This window comes from Halichoerus grypus, chromosome 11 (genome assembly GCF_964656455.1).
Source record: "Halichoerus grypus chromosome 11, mHalGry1.hap1.1, whole genome shotgun sequence".
In the NCBI taxonomy this organism is placed as follows: Eukaryota; Metazoa; Chordata; class Mammalia; order Carnivora; family Phocidae; genus Halichoerus; species Halichoerus grypus.
The window spans coordinates 32060299-32082791 of record NC_135722.1 but is presented as its reverse complement, the minus strand read 5'-3'; the positions used below and the strand labels follow the sequence as shown (position 1 = coordinate 32082791).

Below are 22493 nucleotides of genomic sequence, written 5' to 3'. Positions count from 1 at the left end.
TGGGTGCTGAGACCTTTAAAGGTAGTCGGTATAAAACTGAAGAGACAAATATTAGAAAGTTTAATTCTAATAGAGAATATAATACATATATATACATATAATACATATTCAGTAAATAAAAACTGTCATGTCTGTGTGTCAAGACACCGCAAAAAAACCACCTCCCTCAAATTTCCAATGAACATAATGCTCCCATTGACTGTAGTGGGAGTTATGAAGTCATATGAATTATGGATGCTGTTCATTTTGGTGATTCGAAGGCAGTGAGATCCAGGAGAAAGATCAATAGACTTGAGAAATCAGAATATTCAGCTTTGATTTCAGCTCAGCCACTTCCAAACTGTGAGCTTGGTTAAAACTCCCTCGGGTATTCCTCGCAAGATTATCCTGAGTGCCATGAAATCCTGTGTCACTGTCTTTGCCACAAAGCCCCACAAGTGTCTCATAAGTATAAAGTGTGGCCTATTATCATTCCAGTATCCTGGCAGAGACTTCTAAAAACAAAGAAGCAAACACAAATCTCTATTACACAAATATCCTAAAAATTTATGTTGGAGCCACACAAATTCTTCTTTACCTGTTCACCACTCCCACTGTGTCCATTTCATCTTTTCCTCTCTGCCTTGCTGCTTCCCACAGGCTTAGCCAGAGGGGTTAAGCACTTTCTTAAACGTGGAGGTTCATGCTTTCTTTTTCTTCTTTGGTTTCTCAAGCCAAGAAATTTGCAAGGCCACCGAAGTCTTCATGTGCCCTCTCTGTGACAAGAACTGTTCACTGCAGAGACTCAACGAAAGCTGTATCTACGCCAAGGTACGTGTGGACCCTCCTTCCTGAACTCTACTTTTTCGCAGAAGCAGATAGTAAAAAGTCCTCCAAAGTTAAATATTCCCAAGAGTTTCAACAATCAATATCATTGACAACTGAATTGACCATCACTCTGCAGCAGTTACAAAATGAGTGCATTGCAATATTTTGGTCTTCCATTGTTTTTATAACTGATTACTGTCATAAGAGACATAAACTTCCACTTGGAATGACACCTAGATTCTTTTAAGGAGAAGATGATGGTTTCTATTACTAATGATTAAGTTTCTGTTTTCCCACAAACACTCATTACAATACTTTTAATTTTACAGAGAAAAGGAAACAACATACTAAAATTCGCAAGTTGCTGCCTATTAGAATCATCTGAAGGGTTTTTTTAAACTTCTGAAGCCCAAGCCACACCCCTGAGCAATTAATTAAATCAGTACCTTTGGGTTTGGAACCTAGACATCAGTCTGTTTTAAAACTTCCCAAGCGGGTGCCTGGGTGGCTCAGTTGGTTAAGCGACTGCCTTCAGCTCAGGTCATGATCCCAGGGTCCTGGGATCGAGTCCAGCATCGGGCTCCCTGCTCTGCGGGGAGCCTGCTTTTCCCTCTCCCACTCCCCCTGCTTGTGTTCCCTCTCTCGCTATGTCTCTCTCTGTCAAATAAATAAATAAAATCTTTAAATAAAAAAAAATAAAAAAAAAACTTCCCAAGTGATTCCAATGTGCATACAAGTTTGAGAAACTGAATTTTACAATGATTACTATTTATCTTTAAAACAGTTTTATTGGGGCGCCTGGGTGGCTCAGTCGTTAAGCGTCTGCCTTCGGCTCAGGTTATGGTCCCTGGGTCCTGGGATCGAGCCCCACATCGGGCTCCCTGCTCAGCGGGAAGCCTGCTTCTCCCTCTCCCACTCCCCCTGATTGTGTTCCCTCTCTCGCTGTGTCTCTATCAAATAAATAAATAAAATCTTTAAAAAAAAAAAAAATAAATAAAATAAAAAAAAAATAAAACAGTTTTATTGAAGCATAATTAACATAATATGCACACATTTATTTATTTTTTAATTAATTATTTTTTATTATGTTATGTTAATCACCATACATTACATCATTAGTTTTTGATGTAGTGTTCCATGATTCATTGTTTGTGCATAACACCCAGTGCTCCATTCAGTACGTGCCCTCTTCAATACCCATCACCAGGCTAACCCATCCCCCCACCACCCTCCCCTCTAGAACCCTTAGTTTGTTTCCCAGAGTCCATAGTCTCTCATGGTTCGTCTCCTCCTCCAATGTCCCCCCCTTCATTTTTCCCTTCCTGCTATCTTCTTCTTCTTCTTCTTTTTTCTTAACATGTACTGTATTATTTGTTTCAGAGGTACAGGTCTGTGATTCATCAGTCTTATACAATTCACAGCGCTCACCATAGCACATACCCTCCCCAGTGCCTTATCACCCAGCCACCCCATCCCTCCCAACCCCCACCACTCCAGCAACCCTCAGTTTGTTTCCTGAGATTAAGAATTCCTCATATCAGTGAGATCATATGATACATGTCTTTCTCTGATTGACTTATTTCGCTCAGCATAATACCCTCCAGTTCCATCCACGTCATTGCAAATGGCAAGATTTCATTCCTTTTGATGGCTGCATAATATTCCATTATATATATATACTACATCTTCTTTATCCATTCATCTGTTGATGGACATCTTGGCTCTTTCCACAGTTTGGCTATTGTGGACATTGCTGCTATAAACATCGGGGTGCACATACCCCTTCGGATCCCTACATTTGTATCTTTGGGGTAAATACCCAGTAGTGCAATTGCTGGGTCGTACAGTAGCTCTATTTTCAACTTTTTGAGGAACCTCCATACAGTTTTCCAGAGTGGCTGCACCAGCTTGCATTCCCACTAACAGTGTAGGAGGGTTCCCCTTTCTCTGCATCCCCACCAACATCTGTCGTTTCCTGACTTGTTAATTTTAACCATTCTGACTGGTGTGAGGTGGTATCTCATTGAGGTTTTGATTTGGATTTCCCTGATGCTGAGCGATGTTGAGCACTTTTTCATGTGTCTGTTGGCCATTTGGATGTCTTCTTTGGAATGCACACATTTAAAATGTACTAATTGATACATTTTGACATTATATATGCACCTTTGAAACCGTCACTACAATCAAGATAATGAATGTGGAATCTTCATTGCCTCTTGTAATCCTAACCTCCCACCCCTCCCCAATTCCAATCCTGTGCCGAGGCAACCAACTACTTTCTTTCTTTCTTTATAGATAAGTTTGTATTTTCTAGACTCTTATGTAAATGGAATCATACAGTGTGTGGTGTTGGGTTTTTTCCTGGCTTCTTTCACTCAGCATAATTATTTTGAGATTCATCCATGTTGTAACACTTATCAGTAGATCATTTCTCTTTATTGCTGAATAGTATTGCATTACACAGCTATACCAGAACACAGCTATACCAGAATTTGTCTATCCGCTTCTCTATTAATGGACCTGTGGGTTGTTTTGAGTTACCATTTTACATAAAGCTGCTCTGAACATTCATCTATAAGCCTGCATATAGACAGGCACTATTATTTCTCTTGGGTAAACACCTAAGAGTAAAATGACTAGATTATATGATAGGTGGATGTTTAATCTTCTAAGAGATTGCCAAAATGCTTTCCAAAGCATTTATACCATTTGACTTTCCCACCCACAGTATATGAGAATTCCAGTTTTCCATATAGTCACTAATCCTCAGGATGGCCAGTCTTTTTAATTCTAACTATTCCATGGACGTATAGAGTTATTGTGATTTAGTTACTTGGAAATAATATGGACCTTTTGGGTCTTGCTTTTAAGGCTTGTGAGCTGGGTTCATAGCAGTAATGTAACCAGCATGAATTTTTCCCCACAATGAAAGTAATATCTGTCTGTGTACAGTACCCGATGCACTGCAAATGAAGGATTTCCAGTCTGGCTGGTGGGAATGGGTGTGCTGGTACTCATTTAAGGTGGTCCTTTCCTCGGGTAGTCTCCTCACAGACATGCTCACTGGGTACTATCTGCATCCTGCCAACTCTTTCAGCATGATAATCTGAGGCAATCCTAATGCTCGCCTCATTCGTTTCCCACCTCTCAGGGATCATTGCCCTTCTTGCCCAAAATCCACTGTCTTGAAATCTTTTGCTTCTGTATTTTGTTCATTCTTTGGTTGTTTCCAGAATGGGGTAAAATCAATCTCTGTTACCCCATCTTGTTCAGAAGTAGAGGTCTCCATACAATTAATTTTGACAAGGCAGGGTATAAAATCAGAAATCACTCAATATCCTACTATGAAACTAAAACTTAGTAAAATTAGCTTCTGAATTATTTATTTTGCATGCAAGCCATGAGGAAAATCTGTTTTATTTACAGTTTAATTTCTAATAGTATGCTTAGTTTTGAATTATTTTTAAATGTTTCCATAAATATGTCTTATTTGGGGAAGCATTTTCTGAATACTTTTTGCAAAAGCCAAGGGTATTAAAGTCATTAGGGGTGTATATATATATATATATACATGTCCTTCTCCTAACACATGCATTTCAAGGACATATGACAGCCTTAGAGATACCAGCAAATCCATATATATGTTATTTCTACTTTTACTTGGACAGATTTAATAAAACATGCTAGCATTATCTGAATACTAAAAATAAGAAACATCCACAATGGCAGAGTGATAAAGTAAAGAAATTGTCCAAGGAAACACTAAATATAGGGGGCTTTTGTCATTATGTAATATCTACATCCTTCCTTTTCTTAGAAAAAAGGTGTCTATAGAGACATGTCTGATTAAGAAAGAATTCATTTAATAACTATTATAAGGAAGGTGGAAAGTTACCTTACAGAGGAGATTATTAACTTCTGGAACAATGCAAAAAATAAATCCCACCAGGATGAAATATTTAATATCTATTGTATTTTTTTCTGGCTAAGATAAATTGTAGCTACTTGTTTTATACCTTAAAAATCAGAATTACTCTTCCTTTATTGATAGAAATAACATTCTTTTTTAATATCAGTTTGTATACTTAAACATCTAGAAGTTACTTGATGGACAGTGTCAGAAATAAAGGGACAGGTTATACCAAAGAAACAGGCCAATCAATCTAGGATCATCTAGCCACATCATCTAGAAACTTGTTAACTCCTTATGGAATCCATCACCACTTTGGACAAGAAACAAAACTAAATGTCATGTTATTGAAAAGTATGTGTGTGTACACATAATTATTTTCTTAATAATTTAAAGGATGTGTTCCATGGAACAAAATTGGTCCCATCATGTGATAAAAGTTATATTTAAGTACATTAACATATTTTTAACATAGGTTAGTTTAACATTTAAGTACATTAACATCATTTTTAATATTTACAAGTATGGGGATTAAACATTTTTTGCGACTAAGTAATTCAGTGATATTTGCACATTCATTTAAAAGCATCTGACACCATAATGTCAATTTGCATTATGCTAAGCTTTCTTATTTTAGGTGAAATCATGAGAAGGGTTCTGCATTCTTTTTTCATATCATTTTAAAAGTGACTCTGCCCTTGAGGTTAGCGTTGTTTATAATAGTTATTAGTTTCTGGGTTTTTTTTTTTTTTTACTTGTTCAATAAACATTTACGCAATACCAAGTATGAGCCTCAGACCATATACCGATATTGAGGCTACAACAGAAATAAGACAGAGGCTATTTTTTTCTTTAAGAAACTTCATGGAAAAGTCAGTATAAGAATCACGTAAGACATTTGTTAAGAAATAGATTCCTGGGCCCCATGTCCTACAATTCAGAATCCATTGGTCAAGGGTAAGGCTTAGAATTCTTAAGGACTGAGGAAGTGAGAGAGGCCTGAACTCCAGCCTAAATTCCAACTCCTTGCTCTCCTTCCCACATAGTAGCCTGGCCTGCAGGGTCGAATCTGCCCAAGAAGTGCTTTGTTCTCCTTGGCCCAGAGGGGTTTTAATGGAATGAAAGTGGCAGTTTCCAGAGGCTAGTGCGACCCTGAACCCATCACACAATTTTAGGGACAGACCTAGCAACTACAGTAGAAGAGACCAAGACTATAAGCTTCCAACTTAATAAGTAATTTACCTCTTTAAACAATAACCACATTTATTGATTTCTAGCCACACTCAGCTCTCCAAGAGAAATCAGATGTCAAACATAATGGAGAATTTGTGCTTAAACATAGTTTTGTTTGAGGCTTAGTTTGCTTTTGTCTTTATATATTATTCCTACTCACATTGACAATGTTGAATAAAATGCTTGTCCATAAGTCTCCCTATGCATAAAGGCAAGCTATTTTTCTAATAAAATAATTCATTGCAAATATATACTTGTAGATAGGATGCGCTTCCTTTTTGCTTTTGGAAAAGCCTGTTACGTTGCTTTGGGGATTTTCTTGAGATTTCACCTGGAGCTTTCTTTTATAGAGCAAGGGTCTCTTTCCTAATAGGCAGAAGGCCTCTTCCCCTTTTATTCTCTTGCCAAATACCCACAGTCGAAGCTTGAGCCATCCATGCTCTGCTTGACTCTTCCTTCTCTCTGTCCCCCATTTTCATTCAACAGCTCATGTATCAGCACTCTAAATGCAACCCTTAGCAACTCCAGCTATAACTGCAGGCTTCAGATTATTCTTCTTAGGTCTGTGGCCTCCCACATATCATAGCCCAACCCACCTGTCATATCTTAGTGGCTCTAACACAACGATTTTATGCTTTTATACCCATCCTTAGGGCAAGTTCTGACATTTTCCGTAACTCCTACTTTAGCTTTATCTCGAATTACATATATGTAATCTCACATTACATGACTATTACATGTATACCTTACCATGTCTCATGGATGTGTTTCTAAAAAAAATGAATGTTTTATTTATTGAGTAAAAAAAAAAAAGCCTGAAAGATGTGTGAACAAACTTAGAAGAAAAAAAATGAAAAGCTTTTTTAAGGAAAATATGGCTTACACTATGACAAATCATAGCCCTGCAACCCAATTATTGGTAAGCATGGCTTTGTATTTGTCCCTTTTCTAAAAGCACTGCTGTTTCTGGAGCAGGGGGAGAGCCATGTTTTCTTGATGACCTTTAAGTCCCCATGTGTAAAGTCTCTGTCCTAACACTTGAAGAGGATGTTTCCTTCACTGGGTCTGTTCTGAAGGAAATCAGACAGCTATTTACCTGTTTGGCAATAGCAGGTGTCTCTGTGGGATGCCCTTGGAAACAAAAATGCTGGATTCCCCCACTGGGTGTAATTTTATGAGCTCTGTAGGGAATTTCTTTATGGCCATGTTCCCGCCTGTATGTAATATATAGTGATGATTGTGGTGAAAACCAATTCTTATAACATTTTTAGAAATCCCAAGCCTTAACAACCATAGAAGTTTAGAGCTAACTAGGACATCTTGCACCTATCCACAAGCTTTTGAAAGGAGCACGTTTTGTATAATGATACTTTCAGTAATGTTTTATTTTACCGGAAAACACACCCTGCCTTTATCTGTTTTACCTATTGTTCTGCAGTGTGTCTCAGATGTTGCAATTAAAATACACATTGATATTAATGCACTCATTGACCAGCCTCTGGACTGTAGACTGCACAAAGAGGACACCATTGTATTCCCACTTCCCTTAAAATAATGTTCTTGAGCCCCTAATTGGCCTTTCTCTCCTGTGAGATAGCGTCCCTGTTTTCCCTGTAGTTTCTATGGTACCTACGTAGATGACCATGAAACATATATTAGTTCAGCTGTATTGGTTTAATAGCCCTCACTATAAATATAAAATATAACTATAGGGAAGGCATTATGCAAATGAAAAGAAGCAAGGTAAGCTGAATTTATAATTTATTAAAATCAAACAATCCTTGCAAGCCTGAATATTGTATTCAGTAACATCATACCACTGTACACTGTTCCTTATAACAATTCAGATAATGTCTGATTCAAAAAGACACTTGGACTATATCCTAAATGTTTCATGATATATGAAACCTCTTAAAAAAATCGTAGACACTAGTGGACCCATGGCACACTCTGAAAGATGTCAGAAAGTAGGGCGAGCACTGTGATACCTTTCCATTGAAGGTGCCGCCTCACTGGTGGAATCCTGCACTCTGGAACTTCCTAGTCCTAGAAGGTTGGCTGACAGGAAGTGCCGCTAGGTGTGCCTCAACTGAAAAGCTAACCTTAGCTGCTGATCGGTGGCCCACAATACTTCCTCAGGGTGCTAGAACCCCTTTCTAGCAGAAATGAAGGTGAAGTCCACAGGGAATAAGAGGGAAGAAAGAAGAAAAGGGGGAAGATGTTGATTCCTCACCTCTCCCCATGAAAACATCATATGAAACAGCTGCAGGACGCATGAAAGGATCTCATATCTTATATTTATAAACCATAAAATAATGGGATTCCATTTGGAAAAAAGACCATAGAACCTAAATGTACACTGTAATCACTAGATTATTATAATCAGTTTGTGGCTAATATTTTTGCTTCATTTTCCATTAAGGTGACATATTTGTTTGATAATGGAGGGACGGTCTTCTTTGCTATTTTTATGGCAATATGGGGTAAGTATGTTCTTCTGTTACTTAATTGCTTGTCCCCATTTTCTGAGGCTGTTGTTGTTTCTTCACATACATGCACACACACACACAAACACACACACACCCTGTGTATCAACTCAACAATGAAATCTCTTGCTTTGTTTGCCCTCTTCACACATTCACTGCTTCTTTGGGAATTTAACCCCTGCTCTAATCCTCTAGTCCCTAAAGCCTTGACCTTCCTATACTAAGGAGTGTATTTTTCCTGCCGAATGCAGGTGGTGATTAAAAACAAACTGAAACATACTAGAATCCAAATGATGCTGCGTGTACTGTATGTAAAAGTGATGCTCAGAAAATGTTTCGTTTGCATTATATTTCTATTTGTCTATTTTTTTAACATTACACTTTATACACTTAGAGATGCAGAATCTATTCCATATATGATTAAGGAATAATATCTAATACATAATAAATCTTATTCTTATTTAACATCTTAAGACTGTAAAAATTATGTACAGGTATATGCTTTGGCTGACTTTTTTCACCGTGTTTCTCATGGACTCTTTAAAGCACCCAATTAATTGAGTCGTAAAAGAAATCTGACAGGTTAGGATTCCCCAGCCTTTGAAGAGAACCTATCCCTTTCCCGGGTAGAGTCAGCTTTCCTACCATGGCCCCGTTGAATGCAAAGTCATTGTCAGTCTGGCAATTCAAGGGACGGACCATGTATGTGCTGAGACAGGAAAGTAAAATGTACTAGAGAGAAGTCTCTCACTCCCATTACCTTAATTTCCCAGGAACAGAAACTCCATATACTCTCTTTCTTAAGTCCAAATTAAAAAAAAAAAAAATTACTGTTCCAGTTTTCCTTCAAGGGAATGCCCAACTTGATGCATGAAATTAGGACAATAGAGTTAGTTAAATTACAGGCAGGGAAAGCATTGTGAAACCTTTTAGTTTTACCTGATTCCCATAAACCATTTCCCACTAAGAATAAAATAAACCAAAATACAAATTAAGGTTACTCGATAGATGATTCAGCACAGCCAAACATGGTAAGAAATGAAACCTTGTAGATGATTTATCCTCTACGTTTCTGCTACTAGTCTCATACTTTTATAGTTGTCCTTGGCACAGCCACATGACAGTGATCTTGTTTTAGCTTTTGGAAGATGGGTTTGTGAAAAGACTAGGATGTAGGTGATCATTTGCCGTCAGAAGCCTTTTTCCCTTTAGTTCTATACTGAGGTACGAAGTTGAGGTATGTCATCCATAGGAATGCCGTCCCGTGCATTTTCTTGGCCTGCTGGCATAGATGAATCATTCACAGTTGAGTTGTAATAACTAGAATTCCCAAAACTCGCATCATAAGGTTCTGGTGCATTGTCTAATCGCAGAACTAAAAAAGTAACAAAAAAATTTGTTTTATGTTGACAGTCTGGAAGATGCATGCTCAGGCATCTGCCAGACTATAGCAATTGTTCCAGATGAGTAAGTAGATACATCTTTCGTGTAGGCTTTGCAGATATTGGTTTTGAAATTTTAAATAAGTCTATATTTTTCATGACACATTTCTTTCTAAGACTAAGAGAACAGTTTAACTTCTAAAATAATTTTACTCCTGGTGAACCAAAAATAAAGGAACTAAGGGAGAAATCACAAAAAAAGTAGAGTGGTACTTTGTATGAAGGACAGACATATGTCTCATTGACTTTTGAATCTTGTGAATTCAGAGCCTTGTCAACATGTTCAGAATTTTTACTTCTGGTGTAAAAAAATAATTTTTAAAAACTGAAGAGCATTAATTTTAAATCAGTGTCATTATTTTTCTAAGTGTCTCAATATCTTTATGGTTGAGCCAGGGAAGATGGAGATGGAAGAAAACTATTTGTAAAACCTTATGTTTCTTTGTGATAGATCCTAGTTATCATGCACTTGACATTCTCTGATTAATGATATAAGATTATTTTTTACTTTTTCAATGAACAGCCAATTCTTACTTCCTTAATGATATTGAATTTATTTTCAAAGAAAACTTGGCACGTGCTAGGTATCTTTAAATATTAAGGCAGTGACTAATTACTAGTTAGATTAGTGATTTATTTATTCAGTTAGGTATTCTCATATCCTACCTATTCTTTACACCTTCTGTTTACAGACTGGGTGCCCAGTAACCTTAGGGACTTGGGGGAGGTTTTTCAAAGCTCTCTTGAAGGAGAAAAGGAGGTGTTGTGATTGAGTTATTCCATTATGCCTTAATCACAACATCTTAGACTGTATCAGTTTGATAGACTGAGCTTTTGCATGTGATTACGGTAAAGAAGAGATTCTGGGGTTAAAAAAAAAAAGTATAGAAATCCCTGTTGTCTGAAATCCTATCCTTTAATTTTGAAAAGTGCCACTTTTTATTTTATATGGATTGCTAGAAACCCCCAAAATAGAATTCAGTTAAATTTACAATTAATGGATTTGGTTCTAAAGATGAACAATATGTCAGTCATGATCTGAACTTAGTAAAATCAACAAGACTTTATCAACAGGATGTACCAGGGGCATTTAACTCTTTTTTATGGTGGCAAGAGTCCTTTGTAGAACAAAAAACATTTTTTTTTCCTGAAGTATAAAAAAAAAGATGAGTCAATTATTTGAAATTATTTCATTTCTGTTCTAATTAGTATTATATTAAGAACAAATCCAGTTCTTTATTTTTAGCAGACACATTTCTCATTCATAGATATTACGGTTGGTCTTTTCTATCACATGAGTGACAAATTCCTGTGTTATTGTGATTTTATGTACCCAAATATATGGCTTTTTATAGATTCTGTTTTAGAGACTCATTAAGATAATTGATTGAGGGCTACTGCATCTGTGTAAACTTTAGAAGAACTCCAAATTGGAATAAGCCATTGTTCAAGTTACTGCTGCTAAGAGATCCACCAATGGCAGAGAATATGGCTCTGCAGTTACTTGCTAACAAAACTGGCCATTTTTTTTCCTCAATGGCATACCATTCTCTTCCAGTTCTATAGACATGTTTTAGGTTCTGGGATTTGGTTTATTTAAAACTAATTGTGATGCAATGAGCCACAGTTCCAAATGGCTTTAAAATTCCATCCACAGGTCCATAAGTATTTTGGTTATGTTCTTTGAGAAACAGAGAGTAGATCAGAATAAATCTTTAGTCTGTTTCTGTCATATAAATCTCCAACTCCCTTCTAGATAATGTAGTGAACATTGGTATCCTCATTTAATTAAAACCACTGTGTGCAGGTGAGGTCCTAAAAGTTGCTTTTACCTGGTTCGTTTCTGTCATCGTAAAGTCTCCGATGGGAAAATGAATCCATTTTCCTTTTTCCACACAGCAAGTAGCCAACAAGACTAAGCAATGAAGCACCCAGAATAGCACCTAAGATGGCCCCAAATACTACTCCTGTATTTTTATTCTCTAGAGAACAAAGAAAAAAATAATTAACAGATAAAGAAATATAAAATAATTTTTCAAAGAAGAGAAATATATACATTGGACTTTCTTTATAACAAAGAATGTTTAAATAATATTGTGTTTTTTTTAATTAGATAATGGTGATGTGTGTGTATTTTGTCAAGTGCTGAGTATTTGGGATATGTTGGCAAATATACCTCCTGATAAAACCATACTTCAAATTTTTAATTACGTTGAAATACTTCTTAGTTTTATAACTGTCTCTCATTCCTTTTTTAACAACAATAGTACTGAAATACCATGTATATGCTCCATTAAGATCTAATTTCTATGTTGAGTGCTATATTAAGTTTTTAATCAACTCTGAATCTCTAATGCACATTAATGATGAAATGAACCTTGAACTTGTTTCTATAATAACTGAAAAGTAAAAAGCTAATGGGAGTAAGTGGGTGATAGAAAATGAATCCACAAAACCCCAACTGAAAAGGCACTCTAAGGGAAAAGCAGTATATCCTGATATAGGATATTTCCAGATACAGTAGGTAGACCAAAGCAAGATGTTTGCAGTGTCTTGCACACTGAGAACAGATGTGTAGGTCTGAGTTTAAGGGAGCCCAAAATTTTACTCTATCATCCCTTTTTACTAAGTACCTTATTTGAAGACTAAGTTCGTTATTAACAAGCTATGTATTGCTCCCTGAACTTATATTTAGTGTATTGTATTTTCAGAGTTTTTTAAAAAATTTCATGAGAATGTTAATAATTAAGTGGGTGAGGGGTCTTATAAAGTCTGTAATTCTATATTAAAACCCATTTATAAAAAAATTAACCTACACACTAGAAGCTCAACAGAAAAATTACTACTAAAATAAAAGCAAAACAAAGTCAACTAATTTTCTTTTGATTATAGAGCAATGGTGGGCATAAGTACTCTGTATTCTTAGTATGTATGTTGTGTTTAGAGAGGCAAAAGAGAGAGAATATTTATTAAAAATCTTTCTGATGTAGGGGCGCCTGGGTGGTTCAGTCAGTTAAGCGTCTGGCTCATGATATTGGCTCAGGTCATGATCTCACTCTTGTGAGATCGAGACCCCCGTGAGGCTCCATGGTGAGTGTGCAGCTGCTTTAAGATTTTCTTTCCTTCTTACCCGCCCCACCACTCTGCTTGCGCTATCTCAAAAAAAAAAAAAAAAAAAAACAAAAAACCTCTTTCTGATGTAGTATAAGAGTATGTATGAATGAAAGGATACGTTAAAATTATAGCTAAAATGAAAATATATGTACTTACAATCTATTAACTGCAGTGCTATTATAAAGCCTAGATTTCAAAATTTAAAACTTTTCCTGTACACTAACAACTTTCAAGTAGGAATTTGTATGTATGATTTAGTGTTTACATCATTAATATAATCTGAAAGTAAGTTGTATTGCAAGTCACTGGATTCATGGGGGGAAAAAGAGTATTTTTAAAAAATTTCAGGGAAAGACAAATACCATATGATTTCACTCATATGTGGAATTTAAGAAACAAAACAGATGAACATACGGGAAGGGGAAAAAAAAAAGAGAGAGAGGGAGGCAATCCATAAGAGACTCTTAAGGATAGAGAACAAACAAGTTTGCTGGAGGGAAGTGGGTGGGGGAATGGGCTAGACGGGGGATGGGCATTAAGGAGGGCACTTGTGATGAGCACTGGGTGTTATATGTAAGTGATGAATCACTCAATTCTACCCTTGAAACCAACGTTACACTATATGTTAACTCACTAGAATTTAAACAAAAACTTGAAAAACAAATTTCAGGGAAACAAAAACTTGGGTAGACCTGAAAAAACAAAACATGATGAATTTTCATTATATTAGAGATCTTTTCTGTTTTATGTTTTAAAACTTGACATAATCCCTAAGTGAAACATAAAAATGTTCCCATAATATGCTTTTCTTGTGATACTCACAGCTACATTCCGTTTTTATGGTGTTCATTAGGTACTAAACTAAAAATTCAGGAGGATTTCCTTTTGTTGCGTTTATTTACATTTTTTTAAAAAATCAGTGTTCTGTTTTCCTGTGATTGCTATGTGGTATCAGATAATTTATAAATTCATTTATTTTATTCAATTTTCACATACATATATTTTTAAAGTTCAGTTGCATATTGTTCCTAAAAGCATGGGACATTTCAGGCAGTTTTCTCAGATTCAGTGAAAATCATTGCACCGTATCTCAAAACTGTCCTACTACCTCAACCTAACCTTCCTCTAATTTTGTCCTGCTGTCTCGTCATGTTCCCATACAGTAATGAGTACTGTATGCTGCCTGAAGCCTGAAAATCCCTTCACTCTTTCCACTGAATATCATGGATGCCCCCCAAAAGTGAGAACCGCCTGTGCTGCTGTAGTCTTTTTTTTTTTCAATATGGTACATTATTTAGTTGTAATCTGCATGACTTAGTTCGAGATTCAGTTTCACACAAAAGGAAAGTTAAATCCATTTATATTTACCTTCTTGGGGGTCTGATGTATTTGAGAAGATTTTTGAGTTATTGGTAAACTTTAAAGTGGGCTGTAGAGTTGTTGTTTCTCGGTAGGGGGTAAACCCTATGAAGCTATCATTGGATGTGGTGAGCCATTCTTCTGGTTTTGTTATCATGGGGGTCACAGACGTGGTGTTTGGTGCTGTAGGGAGGACACTAACTGAAATGGAACTGTTGCCAGGAGTTTTTATGGTATCACTGGCTGAAGACCAAGTGAACTTTTCTGAAGATATAGCAGATGTAGCTTTGGGAGGTGCTGAGACTGGAAGAGGATGTTCATCTGCTATGGATGAGTTCCAAGACAATTTAGAAACAAAGCTATGGATCAGAGGAGGGCTTGTGGGAGACGTAGGCATAGGTCTTGGATTCCTAGAAAAGTTGTTCGTTGATGAATTGCTGAAGACTTCTGTTGTTCCGTGGCGTTTATTTAATGGGTCCCAAAGAGGGGAATTACTTGCCTCGGGATTGGAGGTTTCTCTATTTTCTTTATCTGAGCTTAAATTTGCATCACTTTCCAAAGGAACAGATTCATTTCCCATTGTTTTTAGGTCTGCTGCAATGCTTTGTGTTGTGTTTCTTTCTAGACTTTCTTTCCCATGACTTCCAATTAATAGTAAACTAAACAAATTTGAAATCAACAGAATTTTGGCTGAGGTCAACATAGTAGCCTTTTTTAGTATTGGTGTTATTAAGGAGAATCTGAAAAAAAAGCAAATAACAAGCATCTGAATTATTACATGAAGTAGTGATTTTTTAAATGGATCTACATCTTTAAAGTAATAAAAATCTAGAGATATAATACTGAATCGATAATACCATACTTTTTATTCCAAAAGTTAGTTTTCTTTGGATTATATACTAAACCTAGAGTGAGTTCTATTTTTTGTATAATATTTATTTCTTCTTTCTTCTAAGGAAATGCCATGCAAAAACTTTGTCAAGCCACATACCACTATTCCACTATTTCAAAGATCATTTAGCTTTTGACAAGTTGAAATATTTATATATATTTGAGATATTATATATGGATTGCTAAGTAAAATATTGTAAATATAGGGCACGTAGAGCTGGCTGATTTCTTTAACCTGTTTAAGAAAATATGTTTTTTATAAAGATATAATTTGGAATGTTTATTATGAAAATGATGTTACTGATTATAATCTAAACACGTAATACTGGACCTTAAAAATAACAGGGACCTCACTTGAAAACATTTAAATCAATATCCCTTTTTTTCACAACACTTTAATGATGCCCTTCTTCCTATTAATCCAAAATTAGGGAAAATCAGGAAGACTCTCAGATTTCAGGATATTCTTTCCTTATATTCCCTTATTATATAAATGAAACATCTGGCTGGGAGAATGTGTAGAAAAAATGACATAGTTAGATAGTAGGAGAGTTGAGGTTGAAACCCTGGTCCAGATTTTTAATCCAGGCATTATCATTCTGCCTCTGAAATGTGGAAGTGCCACAACTCATAGGAGGATATGGGGGAAAGATTTTAAAATTAGATTTATATTAAAATTTTGACTTCTATTATGAATAACCTGTGAAAAATAATCAACATAATAAGCACTTACTTTATCATCATCATCATCATCATACTGACATCACAGTGTTCTGAAGACTAAATGAAATGATGTATGTAGAAGTACTCTAATCAATACCTGGCCTAAAGTAAGCAGCTAATAGACATTCCATTTTTTATTATGAAAATATAATAATATTTCTGTAAGTGCCTTACAGCTCAGAAAGTTTGCAATATCATCTCGCTTGATCCTCACAATGATCCCTTGCGAGAAAAAAAAATAGCTTGTATATCCTTATTTTGCGAAGGAAGAAACTGAGGTTCAGAGTGGCTAGTAATGACAGCTAGTGAATGGAAGAGAAGAACTGAAATCCAACTCTACTGACTTCAACCTAGTTAGATGCTAAAATTAGAAATGTCTGACCTAATGATGTAGTATATGTTGGCTAATTGAATTTAAATAAAAAAATAAAAATTAAATAAAATTTGAAATATCTTTAATATAAAAATATTCTTTTTAAAATGTTAGACTGTTCCTCTTCAAACAATAAAGTCTGAAAACTAATTTCCTATTCTTTGAATTGGATCTTAGAGCTTATTTTTCACTAAAAACCTCCAGGATGACTAAGATAAGAAAACGGAGAATGTGCACTTGCTATTTTTAAGGTCCAGTATTACGTGGCATTTCTTAAAAGCTCTCCCAGAAATGTTTACAATTATGTTCAGCCTTGAGTTTTCATTAGGGTCTGAGGAGTCTCTAAATACTCCATCTGATTTTCTTTTGGATTTAAGTGCCCCCTTCCTGCTTAATGATATACTTAAATATATTTATAATACATCCTGATACATATTTTTCTCCAAAAGCTTTTAGTAATTAGTCCATACCTGTGGATTCCTAGGACTTTTGAAATGTAATATTTTCCATGCCCTATGCTTATCACTTAAATAAATTCTACTTAAAAGGCAAGGCAGGGGTGCCTTGGTGGCTCAATGGATTGGGAGTCTGACTCTTGGTTTTGGCTCAGGTCATGGTCATGAGATCGAGCCCTGCCCCCAGCTCCATGCTCAGTGCAGAGTCTGCTTGAAGATTCTCTCCCTCTGCCCCTCCCTGCCCCCTAGAATAAATAAATCTCCTGGAAGGGGACTCCGTATACTCCTGCTACTCTGTTTCTTGATCTGGTAGGAATTACATAGGTGTTTGTATTTGTGATATTGTCTGTTTATATTTCATTCACTTTTCTGTGATGGCCAAGAAAATGGATTTAGATCCAAAAAATGTTAACATCATTGGAAAACGTATTACTACTCTGCTTTTATTAAATCAGATGCTTCACACATTTTCTCATTTAATCCTTACCAAAAACAATCAAACAAACAATGAGGGAGGGATTATCAGTCCTGTTTTATGCATAATTAAATGGGGCATTAAAAATGTAAACAATGTGGGGTGTCTGGGTGGCCCAGTCGGCTAAGCCTCCAACTCTTGGTTTCGGCTCAGGTCGTTATATCAGGGTCCTGAGATGGAGACCCATGTGGGGCTCTGCACTCAGTGCAGAGTCTGCTTAGGACTCTCTCTCCCTCGCCCCCTTCCCCTCCCCCACCTCTCTCTAAAATAAAACAATAAATTGAAAAGAAAAGTGTCAAGGACACAGAGTAGTGACAGACATCGGGTTAGGATTCAAACCTCGGCATTAAAGCCAGTCATCGCTCATCTGTGAAATAGAAGTTACAAAGGACTATAGAAATTGATTACAAGGGAATATAGAATTCAGCTGCTTTTTAGAACTTCTTCCCACCAACATTTTTTTTAGCACAGCTTCTCCAAATTTTATTATTTTACTCAAAGCAGTTTATAATACCATTATTTTTTTTAAAGATTTTATTTATTTATTTGACCGAGAGAGACACAGCAAGAGAGGGAACACAAGCAGGGGGAGTGGGAGAGGGAGAAGCAGGCTCCCCACGAAGCAGGGAGCCTGACTCGGGGGGCCCGATCCCAGGACCTCAGGATCATGACCTGAGCCGAAGGCAGACGCTTAACAACTGAGCCACCCAGGCGCTCCAATAATACCACTATTTTAAACACTGGAAAAATAGGGCCTTCTACCTTAAGTACCCCTCAGACACACTAAATACACTTTTACCCTAATTTAAGAAAATCCCAACAATTGTTTCTATGATTCTAGGTGGACACCTTTAGCATGTAGTTTACAAATTAACAAATGTTATCATCCCCAGGACCTCTAGTTCACCAACACATTATTAAACTGATACCTCACCCAGCACATTTAAAATACAATTCAATTTAGTTTAAAAATACTTCCATGTATCTTTTCAGAAAAATCCTTCTCCTGTGAACTCTGTCAAGTTCATAGCAAACATTAGAGCCTTTTTCATTATCTAATTCCAGTGGTCCCATTAAATTTATGAATTGTACTTAGCCACCCATTGTATCGTTATTATACATTTTGATTTGTTTTCCCTTTGTGGTTATTTTCTCTTCCTAATGAAGTGGTCACCAGAAGGGAAAAAAACAGCCCTTAGCTGTTCCAATTTTCTCACGTTACATGAGGAACATGGTATTGAGCTTTCACTCCCTTCCCGTAATGGGAATCCACATATCAAGAGTCAGCAAAGTGAGTTTTGTTGTTCTGGATTCACTTTGTAACATTGAGCCACCAATGGGATCTCTCTACCCTTCACCCAGCTTTTGATTGTAACTTGAAAGGTATTAATACCCCAAATGAGCCAAGCGTTCTGTTACTGCCTATAATTTATCTCCAGGGAAAAGAGGGAAATGGAAGAGAGGGATGATGTGTGTTGTGAATACCATTTGCAGTTTATTCCAAAAATAATACAGTTATGGGTAAGGCTTTTGTGAGAATTGGTTTAGTCCTGCTATCCTGGCCTGACAGTGGAGGATAACTTTGCTTCCGCTTCTTAGCTTCCAAGAGAAACAGGTTACACCTCTCCCTCAGGTCTCTTCATCTTAAAGGGATAGAAGCAACCCGGAATTGAAACCATCAGCTATTCAGAACCCCAGCCCTGGGCTTTTGCTGGACAAGGACTAGAAAATTTTGGTTAAGTTCAACCCTATTCTGAATTGAAGAAAACACGTTGTAAGCCCCAAAGGCTAATGGAGGTAATACAGAAGCTCTGAAGGGCAATAAAAGAAATCTGTGCTCTTTCTCTTTGCACTTTCCTCTTGGCCTCTCTCCATCTCTAGAGTTTAAATATTTAAAGTATGTTGTATACTCATTGTGTAAAGTTATGCTGGATGATGGTTGGCATGCTTGTGTGTGCCCAAGTTCATCTGTCAGCCAGGTGCACTGTGGAGGCAGACAGAAGTGGGACCAAAGAAAAGTGCAATTGCGGAAGGAGAGTAAATCAGGAGAACCCGGTAGCTATCATTTTCCCTACTGTTCTTTTTGCCCTTTCTGGCCCCTAGGTAGAAACGTGAGAGAGGAAATTTGAGGGGGTAGAGCATAGGAACAGAGCTAAGATCATTACAAACTTGAAAAACTTCTAAGATTAGAATTATTATAAAGTGAACAGAAAAAAGGATTTCCACCCATTTTGCGATACTTTAAAAACAGATTCTAAACCTTTCTGTATATATTTAACTATTTTTATTGTTTCTGGTATTTAACAGATTTTAAAATATACTTTCAGAGGGTGTGCGTTGCACTATTTTTTTTTAATAATTACTCTATGCAGAGCAAATGAACACAGTTTTCTCCCCTGTTTTTGGTGTTGGCACTAAAAAGTGGTTTCACATTACGACTTTTGTATGGAGGGCTGCAGAAAGTGGTGAGAGAAACACAACAACCATGACCATTAAGGGAAGCAAGTCCAGACTCTCTGCATAATTTTGCTTCCCCTTAAATGCATAGAGTCATTATTCTGCCCAGCCTTCTTGTTATAACTGAGTCATACCCATTTCATATCAAGCCTTTAAAAATCAGGTGGTACTCTGGTTTGTATCAGGTAATCAATCCATGCAAGGGAAGAGAAATGCTAGTTATTGGCAAGTCAATCACAATCCAAACTTTTAAATTACAACATTAGTTCAGTGCCCTGAGGGGATACTATAAAAACATGTTTCTGCAGTGAAATAACTAAACAGTACATAGAATGTGCTACTTCTCTTTCAGTTGCTTTTGCTTGTTTTTTATTATAGATCCCAGGCTACAGGTTAAGACAGGTGGGTTTTGTTTTTCTTTGTAATAGGAAATTCAGTCTGACATTAGCCAATATCCCAGGCAGACCCTGTTACTCTTGAGTGGCCTTTACAATCTTGAACAGTATTTTGCTTTTCCTAAATGAAAGAGCTTCAATAAATGAGGGCATAATGAACTATGCTTCTAGAAATGCCTCTTTTAATAAGAGGGTTTTGAAAGGATGAGAACATCTAGTAGCCAGAAAGAAGAATTGTACCTGAGGACCGTAGATATATCATTTCACTTTTATTTGACTTAAAAAGAAAAGAAAAACAAGGCTTTCCTTCAGGAAAAAAAAATTTCAAGTTGGTGAACATAATTCTAATTAAAAGACTGGGGTATGCAGAAATCCAGGAAAAATATGTAGAATGTCATACTCCCTGCTAATATAAACATTGTTAGTCATAATCTTTAGTACTGAAATAATTAGATGGAAGAGTATCAAGCTTAGAAAGAAAAACTGTCTCCAGAATATTCTGGACGCAGATTCCCAAGCATGGGGTTTTCAGCCTTCTATTATATTTCACTGTAGAAAATCCCTCCTTGGATCAAATAGAAAGTGCTAAACAGTAAATCAACATCCCTTTAATTAAAGGAGACTTACCTAGCCACAAACAAAATAATTTTAAGAAACTTGATCCACACCTTCATTCCATAAGATGTGTTCTGTAGCAACTGACTTAGCCATTCAGATTTCCAATGAGCACCAGATGTCCACACATACCATGCTAAGTGAAATAGTTACACATTTTGCCAATTTTTTGATTAATAAAATCTTTGGAAAAGATGTATAGAAGTTTGTAATTCATTGTATTCAAATATTGTTTTTCAAAAACTGTCATATTATAATACTTTGGCAAGATCCTTAAAGCCCAAGTGCATAATTTAAATCTAAATAATCAATTCATATTTATGCGATTTCCACTTTAAACATCGTGAAACTTTTACTAAGATCTGACGGCAACTCTCTCTTGTAGTCATGTACATTTTAAGTAAGGTTTTTATTTAACTCTGCAGCTGGTTTCATCATTGAGCAAATTTGGAAGTAATTCCTAAAGCTAAGTCACTTAGTGCAAATGCTCATTTGGAAGGTAATTAATGAGACAACTACCTGTTTTTATAAGGGACTCCGTAGCTACTTGCCGGAGAGTTCTGTCAAAAGTTGAGCCTGCTTTGATTCTCTCTGGCAAATAAATAAAAGAGACAGAGAGGGAAGGAGAAAGGGAAAGAGGAGAAAAAAGGGGGGGGGGGATGGGATCCTAGGTAACCCAGTCCACACTTACCTTCAGGTTCTGGAGGTATTTACAAACAGGAACTAAAATATCACAGACAGCTGTCCTGGCTGGAATGAGTCTGCCGAGCATCAGAGAAAGCAGATGGGTTAAGTATGACAATGTCCCACTGAGCAGGAGGGTGCCAGAGAAACAAAATTAGGTGGAGCTGGCCAAATCTTGCTTGTGTAATAGAGCACCCAAGAACCTGACTGACCTGCTTCTCAGCTGTCAGCATGAAGATATCACCTCATTCAGACCTTAAAAAAAAAAAAAAAAAAAAAAAGCCCAACCCTCCAGGTTTCATAGGTTGATCGTTTTGACTTTGGGGCAGGCTAGTTCTCTTGAGCAGTGGCAGAACAAGGGACATCCATATCCTGCCCTAAATGAAAAAAAAAAGGACAAAGACTTTGGTAATGTCCGCCGGTATATCAGGAATTTCTGGCACATGCTGGATTTGCCCTTTGCAGGTGAGGAAACCAAAATGACTCATGCCCTGCACCTGTTACTCCGTGTGAGCCCCATGTTGTTCTCCTATATCATAAACAAACCTGTCTTTCCCACAGTAGTATGCCCTCTTTGTGTACCAAAAACCTGAATGGAGAAAATACAGTGGTGAGGGGCCTTGTCTGCAGTACACTGAAATCAGTTTTATCGAAAGTCACACTTAACACAAAGTGAATTAACATGTATTGGCATCCTGGAGAAAGCTGTGAAGCATTCAGTTAGAAATCACCAGAATTGAGATGGGCTTTCTTGCTGACTTTCAGGAGTTTGGGGAGTCACAGGGGCCTGTGTGGGAATGGCCACATGATCCTGAGCAATCCTGAGAGCCTTGTCAATTAAGCTCTTTCCATCCTGTGTTCTCTTTGCTTTTACTCTCAATTTAGAAGCTGGAGAGTTTCACAAGTGCCCAGGTAATGCCTGATTAAATACTGGAGTTGAATAACAACCTGGCATGCTTCCTTTACTTCCTTCCACAGCTTATGAAAGGGAGCAGAGTGAAACTGCACTTTCTGGGATATTCTGCACACCAGTATTTGGGGACTGGCGCCAAGGCCCGTTCAGCTCAGTACATC

At 36.8% G+C, this 22493-nt stretch overlaps 2 protein-coding genes across 4 annotated transcripts in view; one reads left to right on the top strand and one right to left on the bottom strand.

The window, feature by feature from the left end:
- ANO3 (anoctamin 3) overlaps window positions 1-22493 on the top strand; it is a 272413-nt gene that overhangs the window by 186039 nt on the left and 63881 nt on the right. Inside the window, exons 13-14 of the mRNA XM_078058286.1 lie at window positions 714-810; window positions 8373-8433. Of these exons, the coding sequence (XP_077914412.1) occupies window positions 714-810; window positions 8373-8433 (158 nt within the window). The remainder of the gene's footprint in view (window positions 1-713; window positions 811-8372; window positions 8434-22493) is intronic.
- MUC15 (mucin 15, cell surface associated) lies at window positions 8771-21904 on the bottom strand. Of its 3 annotated transcripts, none has more exons than XM_036100911.2 (4): window positions 21427-21904; window positions 14361-15091; window positions 11711-11860; window positions 8771-9811 (listed from the first exon to the last, which is right to left on the bottom strand). In XM_036100911.2, exons 2-4 carry the CDS (start codon window positions 15052-15054, stop codon window positions 9651-9653), a joined length of 1005 nt encoding a protein of 334 aa, XP_035956804.1. In that variant the 5' UTR covers window positions 15055-15091; window positions 21427-21904; the 3' UTR covers window positions 8771-9650. The 3 variants fall into 3 exon arrangements, with proteins under 3 accessions (XP_035956804.1, XP_077914414.1, XP_077914413.1); XM_078058288.1 differs by having other exon boundaries at window positions 8771-9718; XM_078058287.1 differs by lacking the exon at window positions 21427-21904 and adding an exon at window positions 21255-21350.

What these genes read in the sequence shown, in the direction of transcription:
- MUC15 (XM_036100911.2), bottom strand. Translation starts at nt 15,054, where the DNA reads ATGTTGACCTCAGCCAAAATTCTGTTGATTTCAAATTTGTTTAGTTTA. An exon ending in TACATCAGACCCCCAAGAAG is followed by an intron (nt 11,861 to 14,360) that starts GTAAATATAAAT and finishes TTTGTTCTCTAG; the next exon opens with AGAATAAAAATACAGGAGTA. An exon ending in CGATGACAGAAACGAACCAG is followed by an intron (nt 9,812 to 11,710) that starts GTAAAAGCAACT and finishes TTACTTTTTTAG; the next exon opens with TTCTGCGATTAGACAATGCA.